The sequence below is a fragment of the Rhipicephalus microplus genome, chromosome X (genome assembly GCF_043290135.1).
Source record: "Rhipicephalus microplus isolate Deutch F79 chromosome X, USDA_Rmic, whole genome shotgun sequence".
In the NCBI taxonomy this organism is placed as follows: domain Eukaryota; kingdom Metazoa; phylum Arthropoda; class Arachnida; order Ixodida; family Ixodidae; genus Rhipicephalus; species Rhipicephalus microplus.
Window position 1 is genome coordinate 154,795,377 of NC_134710.1, and position 18,969 is coordinate 154,814,345.

Genomic DNA, 18,969 nt, shown 5'->3' on the forward strand with positions numbered 1-18,969 from the left:
GGAGCCCTCCACTATGGCATCTCTCACAATTTTATGGTGGTTTTGTGACGTTAAACCCCAGATATTAATCAACGTTCAGAGTGACGTGTGTGATATACAGGGTGCGTGAAACAATCACATAAGTAAATTTTGAAGTGTAGTTGTTCACGCTTAAGCTTGGACATCGACAAAGTTGCTAGTGCGAAGAGCTGAACAAATTTAATGAAGTTCTGTGGCTCTTCGAGCGGCCTAGTCACGCAAAGAGACAAAATGCAGCTTAGTGCTAGCTTTCATGTTTGTCCTTTAAACAAGCAAAGAACTAAAACGCGTGGGCGTATGCAGCAAAATATTTGCTCTCATCTCGCGAAAATGCACATTTAAACAAACAAAAAGGTTATGTGCCATTACTCGCATATATTCGTACATATTAAATATTTGTATGCTGTGCTCTGCCTGTTTTGTATATCATTTTGCCGAAGTTGTGCTGTAAGCTAAAGTGGTATGATGACCAAGACTGGAGGAAGTTAATATTGTCTCTGGCATGCAAAACAGAATATATTTAAAAAGACCCAATGTAAGTGTGTCTGACACTCAAAGAAGGTGGGCGTTGGCGACGCGTTCGTGGTTGGAAAGGTAATAGCTAAGAGGATGACGTGTTTGCTAATTAAATAACCTTTTTATTTAGTATTTTTATTGCCCTTAAAGGCCACAGGAAGAATCATATAAAAACAAATTGGGGAGTAATAAAATTTTAAAAAGTCACAGCTTTCCCACAAAGGTGAAGCAATGAACGCATTAGCAACAAATCAGAAGGTCACGCAAAGAATGCAAGCAAATCGACTCGTTCCCCGCGTTTCTCACGCACAAATGATGCATGAAATGTACTCACAGGTACAGATGAATTCGAATGAGCGTCTCCGCTGTTACTTCGCTGTGCATGAAAAGCGCACCCTCTTCGCAAACAGAGACTGTGCAACGAGTGCAGTGACCTTTGAGCGCCCGGTAACTACAACAGAATCGTTCCGGTCAAAGCCCAAGGCGTACGATTGTCCCCACTGCGAGATAAGCTAGCACACGTGCAAGCGCTTGCAACCACCCTCCCCCCCCCCCCCCCTCAGCTCTCCGCGGCACAAAGTACGCGTGGGAAATGAAAGCGCGCCGTCGCCGCGCCGTGACGATCTGGTGGCGCGCGCTCATTGCGCCATCTCGCTGGTAATGCTGAAAACACGACAGTTTCCCATAAGTGGCCATCTCCTGTGGTAAGTGGTAGATATAAATAGCTTGCTGTTTCGACGTTGACGGCGGTGCTCCTTCGTGGCTCAGTGGCGAAAGCCTCGCACTCACAATGCAGACGTCAGACGCTCGATTCCGCGCGCCGTGGTATTTTCCTAGAGAATTTTTCTTTCTTGTGTTTTCATATATTTAGATACGTATACATATACGGTGATAGACAGCGACGCTAACGTCGACTTTGACGCTGGCGGTAAAATCCAGCCAAGAGTGTCTATGTAATTGCTATCACTATAAAATGCAACACACAAAGACTGCAGTAAAGTAAGATGGTAGAACCATAAACAATATACTCAAATCAAAGCTGCATCACCATTGTGCGCTGTTACAGGAAGCAGGCGAATGCTCGTGAGGTAGAGCTTTTCATAAAATCGCGACAAGCCATAAAAAATTGGTGACTGTTTGTTTGTGTGTTGCTCCTTCGATGTTTTCGATTCAGAGTGATGTAAAACCCCTTTACTCACTTCAGTAAGACCTATTGTAGAGACGCGTTTGAGAGGCGCCACTGTTGCAGCGCGTGTGTCTCCCCCTTTTCGCAGATGTACCTGACATTCCTCGAGTACAAGCTAGCGGACCCAAACAATTGCCGCTCCAACTTCGTGGACATCCTCGCAGAGGAGCCTCAGCACGAGTCATTGAGCCACTTCTGTGGCACAATGGCGGAGCCCACCCAGTCCAAGTCGAACCACGTCAAGGTGCGCTACTACGCCGAGCACGGCGCCCTCAAGGGCGGGAACTTCTCCATCCTCTTCACTGCCTTCAGAGAGATCTCCAGCGGAGGTGAGCACGCGCCCATGCGCGCTACGTACGTGCCTCGGGCAATCAACAGCGAAACACGGCGGCGCACCATTAGATGAACACGCGCAATACATAAACAACGCTGCTCTCGATGAGGAGGAGTTCATTTACATCTGCGCGGCTGCTTTTGCACATGCCAGCAACCGGGGCCGGCAACAGGGCGGCAAGACGAGCGCAAGAAGCAAGCGGTCCAAGGCCGCCGGCTGTAACGTTCGCTGCAGAGGGTCATTCCCGGCGTATGGCAGCGCTGGCGAATAAATTGAACCGACGCAGAAACGCGCAGCGACGACCAGGCCGCTCGCAAGGGAGCGCGCGCAGCAAAACAAGCGAAAGAGGGGAGGCATTTTGGCGGCCGACTACGAGGCTCGGCCATTAAATGGCCGGCTACTCTGGAGCATCGCTCGTCCGTCTGGCGCGCACAGGCTCCGGATTTTTGCTGGCCCTACCGGGTTTCGGTTTTCGCTCGTGGAAGAGTTTGTTTTTCTGCGCCTTATTTAATTCGCGCTGCGGGCGTCTGGTGGCGCTGTCTTGTCCCGTCAAGCGTTATTAAACGCGTTGGCTTGTAAATTTGCCTACGGTGCCGCTCGTTTTTATCAACCGAGGGCTGCATTCTCTGTGGTGGGCGTAATTGGGGCGCCTTAAACGAGCGTAGGTGCGCCGACGATGCCGCTTCCCCACCGTGTCGGCGAACTATCGCGTAATTTTCTAACCTAGCGGAGGGGGGGGGGGGGGCTCACTCGGGGGAAGCCGTTTTCTTCGGTACTCGCTCACCAAAATCTCTGGTCAATTCTGTGGTGTACTCGGATCGACGAGTGTGCATGCCAAGAAGAGCAACACCCCATTTCTTTCATTTTGGCTATAATTGGGTGCCGTCCCTGAGTCAAGAATAAAGCTGCGCATCTAGGGTTAACGTATGCGCAACAGTGCCGTGAATGAGTACAGTTAAGACGTCAAATTTTTTTCATAGGTCTGCTTTAATAGCGTTTCTTATTTTTTAAGATGGCAAACACAAGAACGCATACAGGCGCTGCACAACGACACCACCAATTTGTGACGTGCTGTGCAATATGAAAAAAAAAAATCAGTACAGGAAGCATGAAAGCACGCTGTGAATTCAACAGATATGAAATCTATCTACTAGAAATATTTGCATATAAAGTTATTTTGCACATTTGCGTAACAGAGAGAATACAAACAAGACGCCTACATGGCGGGTAAACTTAATCTCGATCGTTGTCTGTGCGTTAGCGCGATGGCGTTGAAGAGCTAGTTTCGCAGAAATTTCGACGTCGGCATCGGCATCGTTGGTTGAGCGAAAACTCGTCATCTCGTCTGTGACCGAAAAATCGATAAAGATCCAAATAAAACAGCAAAAATTTTCTCATTGGAGTGAGGATTGAACCAAGGCCATTTGCGTGCAAGCAGGTATTCTATACCAAACAACCACGCGTCTGCTTGGAAATGCAGTGAAAATAACTTATGCTTTGCAAACCCACGCGTGCTGTAGACAGGCTTCAGTATACAACATGTAGCCGAATAGCGCAATAATATTGCGTGGTAGAAGCGTACATTATCATCGAGCGTCAGTACATGTGATTACCGTAACGGCTTTGTGGTGTAGGGTAAGACAGGGCAAAATGAGACGCGGACTAAAACGCGACATTTTGACTTTGCCAACCTTTGTAGATAATACAAAAAGTACTTTTTTTCTTTTTTTCTACGTTCCGTTGATAGGTGCATGTACTTGTCCACCTTTTTATGCGTGAAAGTTCATGATTACTCGCAGCGTTCGTGCGGGAAAAATTATGCGACTGGTGTCAATGTGATAGAGCTCCTTGCAACTCTGTCGTGGCGGCGAGTACTAGGCACCGATGTGCCTGTGTTTGACATCAACCAGAGGTACCGGCCCGCAAATATCGATGAAAAGCATGTCTGCAGTGCGTCCCGCCTGCGCTCTTTTTTCAGCCACTTCTTATCGCCTTCGGCATTTCCCCTTAGCGGTGTTATATTATTGTATTTTCGAACATTGGTAAGCAGTTTATACTTCAAGTGAATGCGATGTCTTTACATGGAGATAAATCTTTTATCGTTGTTGAAAGAGTCCTGTCTATATGAACACCTCTCGAATCTATAAGGCCGTTATAAAAGCGGACGCTAAAAAATTTAGTGAGATGTGGTCACCAATGGCTGCACTCTCCTCACTTCGACTAAGGTGCAAGGTTCATAGTCATGAAAGGGATGTAAAAAAAACGCGAAGCGAATTAGGGAAGTTATGTATAGCAAGATTGAGAAATATTTGCGTTTTACAAACGCTTTGCCCATCGGCACTTCTTTTTCGTGATTGAGGTATCGTAGTTTCTGGTTCAGTCCTTTCACAGGCTTGCATATATTTCTTACCTGTAAATCGTTCTTTGAAAGAACTCATACAGGCTGCTGGTACGCTGCTGGGTATAGAATAAGGTGTTCTGCAAATATTAGGGTTGGGGTAAGGAAAATGGTTGGGTTGAACAAAAGTGATGGGAAGCTGGGTATACAGTTTAAAATCGAGAAAACGTCTGATGCTCGTACAAGATCAATACGAGATCAATACGATGTTTCACCTAAACTTTTGATTTTATTTAATATATGGGGTTTAACGTTCAAAACCACCATATGATTATGGGAGACACCGCAGTGGAGGGCTCCGGAAGTTTCGATCACCTGGGGTTCTTTAACGTGCGCCTATATCTGAGCACATGGGCCTACAGAGATTAAACCTCCGTCAAAAATGCAACCGCCGCAGCTGGGATTCGATCCCGCGATCACCTAAACTTTAACGTAACAAAGCAATTACTCGTATTTAGAGTCTACCACTGGAACTGTACATTGTTGGGAGTGAACAACAATGCCAGATGTGTTAGGTGTCATAGACCTGAGAATGTCACTTGAAGGTTGCCCCACATCTGCTTTATGATCTACGGTAAAACATTATTGACAGGCTGTGTCACTTGTAGTTGGACCTCATATATAGTCCGGAAGACTCTCAGCTGCGGCCACCGTCTGCGCTCAGTCGACCTTGACTTCCTGCTGCGCTGGATCAGAACTGAACAGTTCCACCTCCCCCTCATATATATTGTAGGACTGAGCTTGGTCGATATATTTAAGTGATTTAGAACAGCGCAACAAAAAGCTTTGCGTTTGCATTGCACATGCGTCTTACACAAACATCCTGCGGGCTCCCGTTGAGTGATGAACGTTAACGCTACGCCCGAAAGCTTTGCGAACAGTATTGTAAAACACCCTATATTGTGGTGATAGTGTTGAAGAGCTTGTTTCGCCGGAATTTCGGCATCGGCATTGGCATTGGTTATGAGCGAAAAATAATAATTTTGTTTCTGTCTGACGTGTTTCGGTCCAACGTGTTTTGGTGCGACTATGTTTCTGTCTGGCGGGAAGCTATGACAATGGCGTCAACGGACATTGTGAGAGTCTAACCCCCGTATTCACAAACGCTCCTCGACTCGACTTCCACCCTTCACTTGACAGAGTTGAGCACTGCGCCACCATTCGGCTGAAAATGACGCTGCGAAACTCATGAATTGCAGCAGATTATCGCTCATATGCAGTGACTTGCCGTGCCTAGAGACGGCGCTCCCATCGGCTTTCTCAAGTGAAGGTGAAGCGTTGAGTGAAGGAACGTTCCAGAATACGGGGGTAAGAAGATTTGCTCGTAATAATAAAATGTCCCGGGTCCGAGTGAGGATCAAAACCAGGCCATCTGCATCACAAGCAGTTGTCCTGAAACAGGCTGACTATGTTCATTGAAATTGATTTGGAAAAAACACTGTATTAAAGTCATTTACCTGCCGTGGTGGTTTAGTGGCTAATGTACTCGGCTGCTGACCCGCTGGTCGCGGGATCGAATCTCAACTGCGGCGGCTGCATTTTCGATGGAGGCGAAAATGCTTTGAGCCCGTGTGCTTGGATTTGGGTGCACGTTAAAGAACCCCAGGTGGTCGAAATTTCTGGAGCCCTCCACAATGGCGTCTCTCATTATCATATGGTGGTTTTGGCACGTTAAACTCCACATATTAATCAATGTCATGTAGCGGAAGCCGTCTCCTTAATGCATCATATTAATGTAAGATCGGCTAGTACTTTTGCTACTGTTGGTGGCAGTCTTTAGTATTGGCCGCTGTAGGAAAGAGGGTGAGGACAAGCCAGCGAAAAGATTATGAAGTTGCGCGAAAATGCTGAGGAACCAATCTTTGGCCAATCCTCTTCTTGGGTAGTTGCCAATCATCCAAGAAGCATCGTCATCATGATCAATCAAGCAATCAACCAACCAACCAACCAGTGATCGAACCAGCTTGACTAATGTTCTGCTGTATTGCACGCTCTCACGCATGGAACAGCAAACACACACGCCCACACACACATCCGCACGCACTCACGCATAGAATAACGCACACACGCGCGCACTTGCACTCGCCCACACACACAAGCATGCCCACAAAGGCAAATAAGCGCGCTTGCACATACACACACATCCGTACAGGCTCACGCATGGAAGAATTAACACACGCAGACACCACGCCCACGCACTAGACTTCACACAAAAGCGTGCGCAGACCCACACACACACACACACACACACACTCACTCACTCACTCACTCACTCACTCACTCACACACACACACACACACACACACACACACACACACACACACACACACACAATCGCCTCCCCATCCACCAGCACGAAGCCCTCACTTCTCAGCGGAGACCTACACTTTACAGTAAGGAAGACTGAAGTGCAAACACCATTTTCATTGCATCCACCTCAAATTTTTGCTAACGGCCAACGCAGCTGCGCCGCTCACACAGACGCCGACGACATAATTTCTGCGAAACAAGCTCTTGAATTACGTCGCGCTTTAAAACGACAAGCTTCACCTAAACAAAAGAGAGTATTTTGGCGCTAAGGTGACCATTCCTGGTTCCCTATAGTTCGCAGCCTATTTTCACGTTGATATTCGTCTACATGCGGCCTGCGCTTAAAAAAGAACGTGGCATTCGCATCCCTGCCGTACCGTGGAAACTTCAAAATGCTAACTGTCGTGCCCACAACAAAATTTCGCTGATCATCGTGTAGGTGAAAACGACTGCAGCATTACCAGTACTGCTTTAATTTTCCAGCAATGTGATGCCGTGATGACAGAGCTGGACTTCATAACATAGCTATGCAGGATCGACAACGACAAAATGCATTCCTTTTAAGAGAACAAGGCTGCCTAAATAGACGCGCACCGATCCAGGCAGCAGTGAGAAAAACGATGGCTACAACAAAAAATGAAAAGCGCGGCAGATCACGTAGTCAGCTTAGTACATGTGTCATGGAGGCGAAATTTGCGACCAAGCTGCGCAGCACGAAGTTGCCTCACGCTGCTTGGATCTGTCTCGATCACAGCATGCTACACAGAACAACACTCACGGTGTCAAGGCCGATTAAGAATACACATTAGCATATCTTCATGCCAGTCACCCCGTGAACGTCGTCCAATGTGAAATTCTCCAAGCATGTCTACGGCGCGGCGTTGTCTGCAGGGGAGTGGGAGTAGAGCCAACACCACCTAAATGAGTTCACTTATCTAGGTGGTGTTGGTAGAGCACCGCATCGCGGCGCGTGGCGGAACTTCTCGAATTATATTTTTTTTTCAATGGGGCGTGTGCCGAATGGAACGGCCGGAAAAACACCGTCGCACGCGATCCAGGCGGTCGTGGTTAGACATATCAGCCTGAAATATAATTATTTATGTGCATATTTTTCACTATACCCACTTATCACCAGGTACCACATGGAATGAATGCAACCGCCAATGTGTCCAACGAAACCGTTTCTTTAAAGCGCACATTTTTTAATATAGGTTAGTCTTAGGAACACTCTGCATATTATGGAGTTAGTCAAGGAAGCCTTTGAGAATATGGAACACCCAATAGAAAATCTTTAACACATAGACCAATTTCCTTTTTTAAATTCAGGCGAGCTGATGCACGAACGTTGACGTCTCTTTTGGCCAACGTCATGTTTCTCCAATTAGTATTCGGGAAAGAAACAGCGCAAGGACACGTACTCAAAATAGAACAAAGCAAGGGGCAGCTTCGAACACAGGGCGCGAGCTGACTCATAACCTAACTTAGTAGCATATATATGAAACAATGTATCCTAGACACCTTAATCATGATTCTACATAGTGCCCATAAATGATACTTCAGTCACTACTTCCGGAGGGATTTTAACACTTTGATCCCCCTCTTACCTGAGCGTCTGAAGGTGCTGGAAATGTTTTAAATTAAAAACGGTTTGGTAATAATGGAATGCTTTCAACGTTTCGAACACGCTAGTAGCAACAAAAACAGATGTATTACGAATTCAACTGACAACTTTAAATGGCCAATTAAGTACCATTCAAGGCTACAATATGGAATTCTCTCAAACATGTATACCTAGAATACATCATTTCGTCATGCACACCAGTGGTAAGCGATCACGCATCGGTCTATACCTGAAACATCACAAAAACAGCTTAGATGGACAATACTTTATATGTGGTTAATTATTATAATATTACGTGTATTTTTATTAAAAGCCAAACACAACGGCTCGATACTGTATTTCAATACTGTATTGATTTATAATACTTCCGCTTGGGACTAAGAAGCGCGTCAATATAAACTGCCCTTCAATTGTCGAAGGGGGAAGATAGTGCACCGTAAATAAAGCATGCCCCATTTTGCGTTATATACAGCAGTATTACTAAAACGATTGACAAGTAGTTGTGTGACATGCATTATTCGCTGCCGAAAAGGCCCCGCTAGCCTCTCGCGCTGACATTCCATGCAGTGAAGGGGAAGCAAAGGCCGGCTTCTTACTTAGAAATGTTTTTTTCTCCCTCAAAACAGAATTTACTCTCTTGACACTTGCTGCTTATTTTACTGACAAACTACACTATGCAACATTGTAAAAGTCATACTTTTACTTTGATTGCTACATTGAGAAAATTAAGCAGCAGTATGAGTCAAAATGCGACTTTTTTCAAATTTGCCAGAATATTATGGCAATATTTTGGCTTTATTTGCTCCCGAAGTTTTTTAATTATTTAAAATAGGAGCACGTGAAGCGAAAATGGTGAATATATCACTGGCCAAAAACATCTGCCTTTTGTAAAAGACGTTAGACACGCAGCATATTGCAATTTTTCGCCAAAGCGAAAATGAAATAAAATTTAAAAAATGAATAAACCGTCATAGTCATAAAAGTGTAGCGCCTTGAAAATATTCAAAATTTCGTTTCATACCAATTACACAAACCAGTAATATTATATAAATTACTTGGCGTGACACAGTTTCTCTTGAGTGCCCAAAGTTTGATGCGCCATCTAGGCAACACGTTTTTCTTTTTGCGAAATTGAATACCTCAATAACTACTTCTCACAGGTGCATATGCCTGCACAATATTTTCCAGCATGACCGGAGATGGCCAAAATTGACCGCTCACATTTCATCACTTGATATGATTCATATATATATATATATATATATATAGGCAGGCATGGTGGCGAAAATGGCCGTAGCGTTGCAATAAGTCAAGTAGATCCTCCAAGAGAACGGTAACAACGGAAGTGTTTAATTCGACAGTTTCGGCCAGAGTCTGGCCTTCATCAGGAGTCATGGTACATTCTGTTTGCGCTCACATTTATAGTATTTTGGGTAAAAAATGAGAGGGAAGGAAAAAAAAAAAAAAAAAAAAAAAAAAACAGAAAGAAAGAAAGAGTTTGAAAAACGAGAGAGGAAAGGATATCCAGAAAGTTCCAGGTTCCACTGTGCTTCGCGAGTGGCGTCGTCAGTGTGTATTTTCTTAGTATTGCGTTCAGTGCAGTTTGGTGGCGGTCCCTTTATTGTAGACGGGGCCTGGCTAAGGTAAGGGCTTGCGTGTCGCGAAAAATGCTTTTTTTATTATTATTTTTTATTTTTTATTTTTTAAAGACCGTCACTAATTCGGCGTCGGGGACAGCGTTCCGAGGCTCCAGGAAGTCGGCGCGGGAGAAAATGTTTCTTAAGGCGCTGTCTGTCGTTTTGAATGCTATTTTGCTCTGCGAATCCGCGTTTGGGGGTTTTAATTGTGTATGGGGTGGCCCTTCTATATGTCGGGCTTTGTTGTCGAAATGCGGGAAGGGTTTCCAAACTGCGAGAAAGGACGTTTGAAGTGATTGCTATTTTGTACTGGGAAACCGCGTTCGGGGCGTTTAGTTGTGTATGTGGATGTCGGGCTTTGTTGCCAAAATCGGGGAAGGGTTGCCAAAAGGCGAGAAGGGGCGTTTGAAGTGATTGCATTTTGTTCTGGGAATCCACGTTCGGGGCTTTTAGTTGTGCATGCGGTGACCCTTCGACAAGTCGGGCTTACAACTATTGTTCGGTTATTCAGAGAAATAGAAATAGACGACAGTGGTTCACTGAAACACGCAAAGATATTTGTAGTTGTCCAGTCCTCGTCGCCGCCACAGTGCCGCGAAATCTTGAACTGTTATGATTACAATTATAAACTTACATATACACACATACACCCCCATACATATGCGCATATGCATAAGTACATATACACATATAAATGCATATGTATATATTATAGTGCTTTGATTGCTGCAAGTGTACCCGGACTTTCATTTATGCCTTTTTCGAGGGTGTTAAATCGGTGTATGAGGTATGATTCACGTTGTTCACGTTCCCGGTTTGATTTAAATCCTGTTTCTAAAAGTGTGACTGACAATTTGTCGAAGGAGTGGCCGGGAAGGTTAAGGTGTTTTGATAGAGGTAGATTCGGCGCTGATTTCGCGTGGGCTCTGTGATTATTGAAACGAATCCTAAAGGGTGTTTCCGTTTGTCCGATGTATTGCATGCCGCACACGTTGCATTCAAGTAGATATACCACATTAGGGGAATCGCATGTTAGATTTCCTCGTATGTTAATTGAAAAGTTGGATTGTGTGCTGCTTGCCTTGCCTGTATCTCGCATCGCTTTGCATACAAAACATCGAGGCTTCAGACAAGGTCGGCATGAACTGTCGGAAGTTGAAGTATTGATTTGGGAGTTTACAAGTGTGTCTTTGAGGTTGCGTGTTCGTCGGTAAACGACGCCAGGAGCCGATGGGAATGCACGTTTTAGACGTTCACTTTGTTCCAGTATGTTGTAATGTCGTTTAAGGATTTTGTTAACGTTGGGGAAATTCGTGCTGTATGTTAAACATAGGTGTGTCTGTTGCAGGTTGTGTTGTGGTGGCCGCTTCATCAGAAGGTCATCACGCTGAAGTTTTCTAGCTTTTTGAATAGCGTCATCAATTACATGTGGAGGATATTTCTGTTTTTCGAGCACGAGTTTAAGCTTTTGTGAGCTCGCGTGGAAGTCAGTGTCTTTTGAGCAAATTCGCTTAAAACGGTGGGCCTGGCCGTATGGAATGCTGTTTTTACAATGGCGTGGATGATCACTTTGGTAATGGAGGTACTGTTGTCGATCTGTTGGTTTGCGGTAGAGGGTTGTGGAAAGTTTATCATCTTCTATTATTATGGTAACGTCAAGGAAATTTACGGTTACTTGTGAGTAGGTGTGTGTGAAGTGTATGTTTGGATGCACAGTATTGTAAGTATCGATAAAGTTTAGCAGTTCATCCTCGCTGTGAGTCCAAATAAGAAAAATATCGTCAATGTACCGCCTGTATAGGAGTGGTTTCAAGGGAGTTTGGGACAAAAATTCGGTTTCTAGTTCTCCCATAAAAATGTTAGCATAGTTTGGTGCGAGTTTGGTACCCATGGCGGTGCCGCTGATTTGTCGAAAGTACTCTTGGTTGAACTCGAATGAGTTCAGTTCTAATACAAGTCTTGTGAGGCTTGCGATGGCAGAGAAATCTGGGGTGTCAGGTTGTCTATGGTTTGTGTATGTGTTTTTTAATGCCGCTATGCCATCATCGTGGGGAATATTTGTATAAAGTGAAGACACATCAAGGGTAACTAAGTATGAGTGTTTCGGAATGCGCAGGTCTGCAATATCTCGAAGAAAATGTGAGGTGTCTTTTACGTACGACCCGAGAGTGCACGGAATGTGGCCTATTAATTTGTCTACGTACCCTGATATGGGCTCGGTTACTGTGCCTATACCTGAAATGATTGGTCGGCCTGGATTACCGGGTTTATGAATTTTTGGGAGTATGTAGAAGCGCCCTGGACGAGGGTGTACTGGCCGCATTAATTTGTGCTCACTGCGTGTTATTCTTCCCTCGTCCAACAGCTTCTTCAGTTCTGTTGCTACAATACGCGTGTATTTCTCTGTCGGGTCCCCTGGGAGGCGTTCGTAGAATTTTAAGTCGTTTAGTTGGCGGTATGCTTCTTGTAGGTAGTCGGTTGTATTTAGGACTACAATTGCCCCTCCTTTGTCAGCGGGCTTTATTATTATATCAGTCCTAGATGTTAGGTTTTGCATACTCTTTTTCTCGGATTTTGTCATGTTTTCCCGCTTTCCCTTCTGTCTGTGATACTCCTGTAATATATCTTTCTGGACCGCGTTAATATATAAGTCCAGACACTTGTCTCGATGACTTTTTGGTGTCCAATCGCTTGTTTGGTGGCGGGGAGTCTTTGGAATGTTAGACGGCTTGTCCAAGAAATATTCGTGCAGCCTCAATTTTCTAGCGAAGTTGTCGAGGTCTCGGAGTAAGTGAAACTCATCGAAAGATTTTCTAGTTGGGCAGAAGTTTAGTCCTTTAGATAATAGTTTTACTTCATCAGTTGACAAACTCGTGTCTGATAGGTTTATAATCGCAGCGTCGTAGTGAGTGTTGATAGGTGTTTTCTTGTTTGTGCCGTGAGTTTCCTCGTGGGTGAATGTGTTGTAGTCATACAGTGTAGCGTCTGGTAGTGTGGGGTTGGAAACATTGTCTCTTTTAAGTTTCTGTATTTTAGTTTTCTTGACCTCTTGGTATTTATTCTGTTCGAACTCTGTTAGTAGGGTGATTTCCTCGTTTGATAAGTGGTTGTTGTCGCGCAGAATGGCGTTGGTCATGTTGGTCAGTTTCTTTACTTGTTTTTCACTGTGGTTGATTGCAATTTCTGTTAGCTTGAGTGATGCTTCTAGAAGGACGTTTTGCCATGCGGCCCGGTTGTTTTCGTCGAGATTTGTGGCGGCAGGGGTGATGGAGAGTGTCATTCCTTTGGGGGCTATTCTAGCATTTAGGTACACTTGCAGCGTCGATCTATGCATTGCATGTCTGATTCGTTTATCCGTGAGTTTTCTTACTTTAAGAAAAGTGGCACTGTAACCGGAGAGCAGAGAGCTGGACTTACAGATTGGAAGTCAGTCTTCTTTTGGGCGCGGGGACGGCACTGCAGAAGTACGCAGGTTGTAGGTGTGTTGTGTAGGCCTTCGTCGTTGAAAGGATGATCCGGGCGTCGAGCTGCTGGCAGGCGTTGAGCTCCGAGCGAGCGTTGAGGGCAGGATGTCCGTGTTGCTCGATGTTTCTTTGGGTGGGGTCGGCAATAGAGCAACACGCCTCTGTTGGTCGGCAGGTTTCACCTCTTGGGAAGGTGCGGTACTGCTGTCGATGACGGTGGGCTGTATCGGGCGTCGAGGTGTTATACTTTCAACGATCGTTGGGAACTCTGTCGTGGTGTCAGAGGTCTGCAGTGCTCCGGGAACGTGTTGGTGACTTCTGGTTCCCTGGTGATATTCTTCTGTTCGCATTTGGATGGGAGTGGTAGGTTGGGATGACCACCCCGCGGCAGGCTCGAGGTTCCCGCGATATATTGCCCCTTTCAGCGTTTGAGCAATGAGTGCTACCCCCATGAAGCTCGGATGTAGTCCGTCCGCAGCAAGGAAACGTCTGGCTGGCAGTTGGTCGAATTCATAGTCGATGTATGACACCTTGCCCGGTTTCCGGCAGTACGTCTTGATTGTCTCATTAAAGTGACGAGCTTCCCTGTTGAAGCGGTGGACGAATTTCTCGTTGGAACGTTGTAGGCGCCTGTTGGTGGATCGTGGTGGCACACATGAGACAATTAGTCTGTCAAGTTCCGGGCGTCTTTGAAGAGTGTTATTTACCAGGCGGCGAAGGCGGCGAAGGGACTCATCCGGCCCGTACAGTTCCAATTCGCTCGTCCCCACGTGGAAAACGAGCGTGGTTACTGAGCGTGGCACATTTGCCAGCTCATCTTCAATATCGAAAGTGGATGCTCCGCGGATCGTTATGAATGCCGGTGTTGACTTGTCGTAGGGGTTGAAGTGTCGATGAAGGTATCTCGTTTGTGAATTTCCAATGATAGCTGTACTTGGTGCATGTTTAGGAAATTTCCGTGATACTTTTTCCGCTGGAGGTGCGCCGGTGGCCGGTCTGGAGTAGGCAGGCATGGTGGCGAAAATGGCCGTAGCGTTGCAATAAGTCAAGTAGATCCTCCAAGAGAACGGTAACAACGGAAGTGTTTAATTCGACAGTTTCGGCCAGAGTCTGGCCTTCATCAGGAGTCATGGTACATTCTGTTTGCGCTCACATTTATAGTATTTTGGGTAAAAAATGAGAGGGAAGGAAAAAAAAAAAAAAAAAAAAACAGAAAGAAAGAAAGAGTTTGAAAAACGAGAGAGGAAAGGATATCCAGAAAGTTCCAGGTTCCACTGTGCTTCGCGAGTGGCGTCGTCAGTGTGTATTTTCTTAGTATTGCGTTCAGTGCAGTTTGGTGGCGGTCCCTTTATTGTAGACGGGGCCTGGCTAAGGTAAGGGCTTGCGTGTCGCGAAAAATGCTTTTTTTATTATTATTTTTTATTTTTTATTTTTTAAAGACCGTCACTAATTCGGCGTCGGGGACAGCGTTCCGAGGCTCCAGGAAGTCGGCGCGGGAGAAAATGTTTCTTAAGGCGCTGTCTGTCGTTTTGAATGCTATTTTGCTCTGCGAATCCGCGTTTGGGGGTTTTAATTGTGTATGGGGTGGCCCTTCTATATGTCGGGCTTTGTTGTCGAAATGCGGGAAGGGTTTCCAAACTGCGAGAAAGGACGTTTGAAGTGATTGCTATTTTGTACTGGGAAACCGCGTTCGGGGCGTTTAGTTGTGTATGTGGATGTCGGGCTTTGTTGCCAAAATCGGGGAAGGGTTGCCAAAAGGCGAGAAGGGGCGTTTGAAGTGATTGCATTTTGTTCTGGGAATCCACGTTCGGGGCTTTTAGTTGTGCATGCGGTGACCCTTCGACAAGTCGGGCTTACAACTATTGTTCGGTTATTCAGAGAAATAGAAATAGACGACAGTGGTTCACTGAAACACGCAAAGATATTTGTAGTTGTCCAGTCCTCGTCGCCGCCACAGTGCCGCGAAATCTTGAACTGTTATGATTACAATTATAAACTTACATATACACACATACACCCCCATACATATGCGCATATGCATAAGTACATATACACATATAAATGCATATGTATATATTATAGTGCTTTGATTGCTGCAAGTGTACCCGGACTTTCATTTATGCCTTTTTCGAGGGTGTTAAATCGGTGTATGAGGTATGATTCACGTTGTTCACGTTCCCGGTTTGATTTAAATCCTGTTTCTAAAAGTGTGACTGACAATTTGTCGAAGGAGTGGCCGGGAAGGTTAAGGTGTTTTGATAGAGGTAGATTCGGCGCTGATTTCGCGTGGGCTCTGTGATTATTGAAACGAATCCTAAAGGGTGTTTCCGTTTGTCCGATGTATTGCATGCCGCACACGTTGCATTCAAGTAGATATACCACATTAGGGGAATCGCATGTTAGATTTCCTCGTATGTTAATTGAAAAGTTGGATTGTGTGCTGCTTGCCTTGCCTGTATCTCGCATCGCTTTGCATACAAAACATCGAGGCTTCAGACAAGGTCGGCATGAACTGTCGGAAGTTGAAGTATTGATTTGGGAGTTTACAAGTGTGTCTTTGAGGTTGCGTGTTCGTCGGTAAACGACGCCAGGAGCCGATGGGAATGCACGTTTTAGACGTTCACTTTGTTCCAGTATGTTGTAATGTCGTTTAAGGATTTTGTTAACGTTGGGGAAATTCGTGCTGTATGTTAAACATAGGTGTGTCTGTTGCAGGTTGTGTTGTGGTGGCCGCTTCATCAGAAGGTCATCACGCTGAAGTTTTCTAGCTTTTTGAATAGCGTCATCAATTACATGTGGAGGATATTTCTGTTTTTCGAGCACGAGTTTAAGCTTTTGTGAGCTCGCGTGGAAGTCAGTGTCTTTTGAGCAAATTCGCTTAAAACGGTGGGCCTGGCCGTATGGAATGCTGTTTTTACAATGGCGTGGATGATCACTTTGGTAATGGAGGTACTGTTGTCGATCTGTTGGTTTGCGGTAGAGGGTTGTGGAAAGTTTATCATCTTCTATTATTATGGTAACGTCAAGGAAATTTACGGTTACTTGTGAGTAGGTGTGTGTGAAGTGTATGTTTGGATGCACAGTATTGTAAGTATCGATAAAGTTTAGCAGTTCATCCTCGCTGTGAGTCCAAATAAGAAAAATATCGTCAATGTACCGCCTGTATAGGAGTGGTTTCAAGGGAGTTTGGGACAAAAATTCGGTTTCTAGTTCTCCCATAAAAATGTTAGCATAGTTTGGTGCGAGTTTGGTACCCATGGCGGTGCCGCTGATTTGTCGAAAGTACTCTTGGTTGAACTCGAATGAGTTCAGTTCTAATACAAGTCTTGTGAGGCTTGCGATGGCAGAGAAATCTGGGGTGTCAGGTTGTCTATGGTTTGTGTATGTGTTTTTTAATGCCGCTATGCCATCATCGTGGGGAATATTTGTATAAAGTGAAGACACATCAAGGGTAACTAAGTATGAGTGTTTCGGAATGCGCAGGTCTGCAATATCTCGAAGAAAATGTGAGGTGTCTTTTACGTACGACCCGAGAGTGCACGGAATGTGGCCTATTAATTTGTCTACGTACCCTGATATGGGCTCGGTTACTGTGCCTATACCTGAAATGATTGGTCGGCCTGGATTACCGGGTTTATGAATTTTTGGGAGTATGTAGAAGCGCCCTGGACGAGGGTGTACTGGCCGCATTAATTTGTGCTCACTGCGTGTTATTCTTCCCTCGTCCAACAGCTTCTTCAGTTCTGTTGCTACAATACGCGTGTATTTCTCTGTCGGGTCCCCTGGGAGGCGTTCGTAGAATTTTAAGTCGTTTAGTTGGCGGTATGCTTCTTGTAGGTAGTCGGTTGTATTTAGGACTACAATTGCCCCTCCTTTGTCAGCGGGCTTTATTATTATATCAGTCCTAGATGTTAGGTTTTGCATACTCTTTTTCTCGGATTTTGTCATGTTTTCCCGCTTTCCCTTCTGTCTGTGATACTCCTGTAATATATCTTTCTGGACCGCGTTAATATATAAGTCCAGACACTTGTCTCGATGACTTTTTGGTGTCCAATCGCTTGTTTGGTGGCGGGGAGTCTTTGGAATGTTAGACGGCTTGTCCAAGAAATATTCGTGCAGCCTCAATTTTCTAGCGAAGTTGTCGAGGTCTCGGAGTAAGTGAAACTCATCGAAAGATTTTCTAGTTGGGCAGAAGTTTAGTCCTTTAGATAATAGTTTTACTTCATCAGTTGACAAACTCGTGTCTGATAGGTTTATAATCGCAGCGTCGTAGTGAGTGTTGATAGGTGTTTTCTTGTTTGTGCCGTGAGTTTCCTCGTGGGTGAATGTGTTGTAGTCATACAGTGTAGCGTCTGGTAGTGTGGGGTTGGAAACATTGTCTCTTTTAAGTTTCTGTATTTTAGTTTTCTTGACCTCTTGGTATTTATTCTGTTCGAACTCTGTTAGTAGGGTGATTTCCTCGTTTGATAAGTGGTTGTTGTCGCGCAGAATGGCGTTGGTCATGTTGGTCAGTTTCTTTACTTGTTTTTCACTGTGGTTGATTGCAATTTCTGTTAGCTTGAGTGATGCTTCTAGAAGGACGTTTTGCCATGCGGCCCGGTTGTTTTCGTCGAGATTTGTGGCGGCAGGGGTGATGGAGAGTGTCATTCCTTTGGGGGCTATTCTAGCATTTAGGTACACTTGCAGCGTCGATCTATGCATTGCATGTCTGATTCGTTTATCCGTGAGTTTTCTTACTTTAAGAAAAGTGGCACTGTAACCGGAGAGCAGAGAGCTGGACTTACAGATTGGAAGTCAGTCTTCTTTTGGGCGCGGGGACGGCACTGCAGAAGTACGCAGGTTGTAGGTGTGTTGTGTAGGCCTTCGTCGTTGAAAGGATGATCCGGGCGTCGAGCTGCTGGCAGGCGTTGAGCTCCGAGCGAGCGTTGAGGGCAGGATGTCCGTGTTGCTCGATGTTTCTTTGGGTGGGGTCGGCAATAGAGCAACACGCCTCTGTTGGTCGGCAGGTTTCACCTCTTGGGAAGGTGCGGTACTGCTGTCGATGACGGTGGGCTGTATCGGGCGTCGAGGTGTTATACTTTCAACGATCGTTGGGAACTCTGTCGTGGTGTCAGAGGTCTGCAGTGCTCCGGGAACGTGTTGGTGACTTCTGGTTCCCTGGTGATATTCTTCTGTTCGCATTTGGATGGGAGTGGTAGGTTGGGATGACCACCCCGCGGCAGGCTCGAGGTTCCCGCGATATATTGCCCCTTTCAGCGTTTGAGCAATGAGTGCTACCCCCATGAAGCTCGGATGTAGTCCGTCCGCAGCAAGGAAACGTCTGGCTGGCAGTTGGTCGAATTCATAGTCGATGTATGACACCTTGCCCGGTTTCCGGCAGTACGTCTTGATTGTCTCATTAAAGTGACGAGCTTCCCTGTTGAAGCGGTGGACGAATTTCTCGTTGGAACGTTGTAGGCGCCTGTTGGTGGATCGTGGTGGCAC

The 18,969-nt window shown here is 45.5% G+C and overlaps 1 protein-coding gene across 1 annotated transcript in view; it reads left to right on the top strand.

The window, feature by feature from the left end:
- Nucleotides 1–18,969, top strand: part of LOC119177056 (neuropilin and tolloid-like protein 1) — a 460,939-nt gene that overhangs the window by 400,457 nt on the left and 41,513 nt on the right. The window contains exon 6 of the mRNA XM_037428420.2: nt 1,809–2,049. Within this exon, the coding sequence (XP_037284317.2) occupies nt 1,809–2,049 (241 nt within the window). The remainder of the gene's footprint in view (nt 1–1,808; nt 2,050–18,969) is intronic.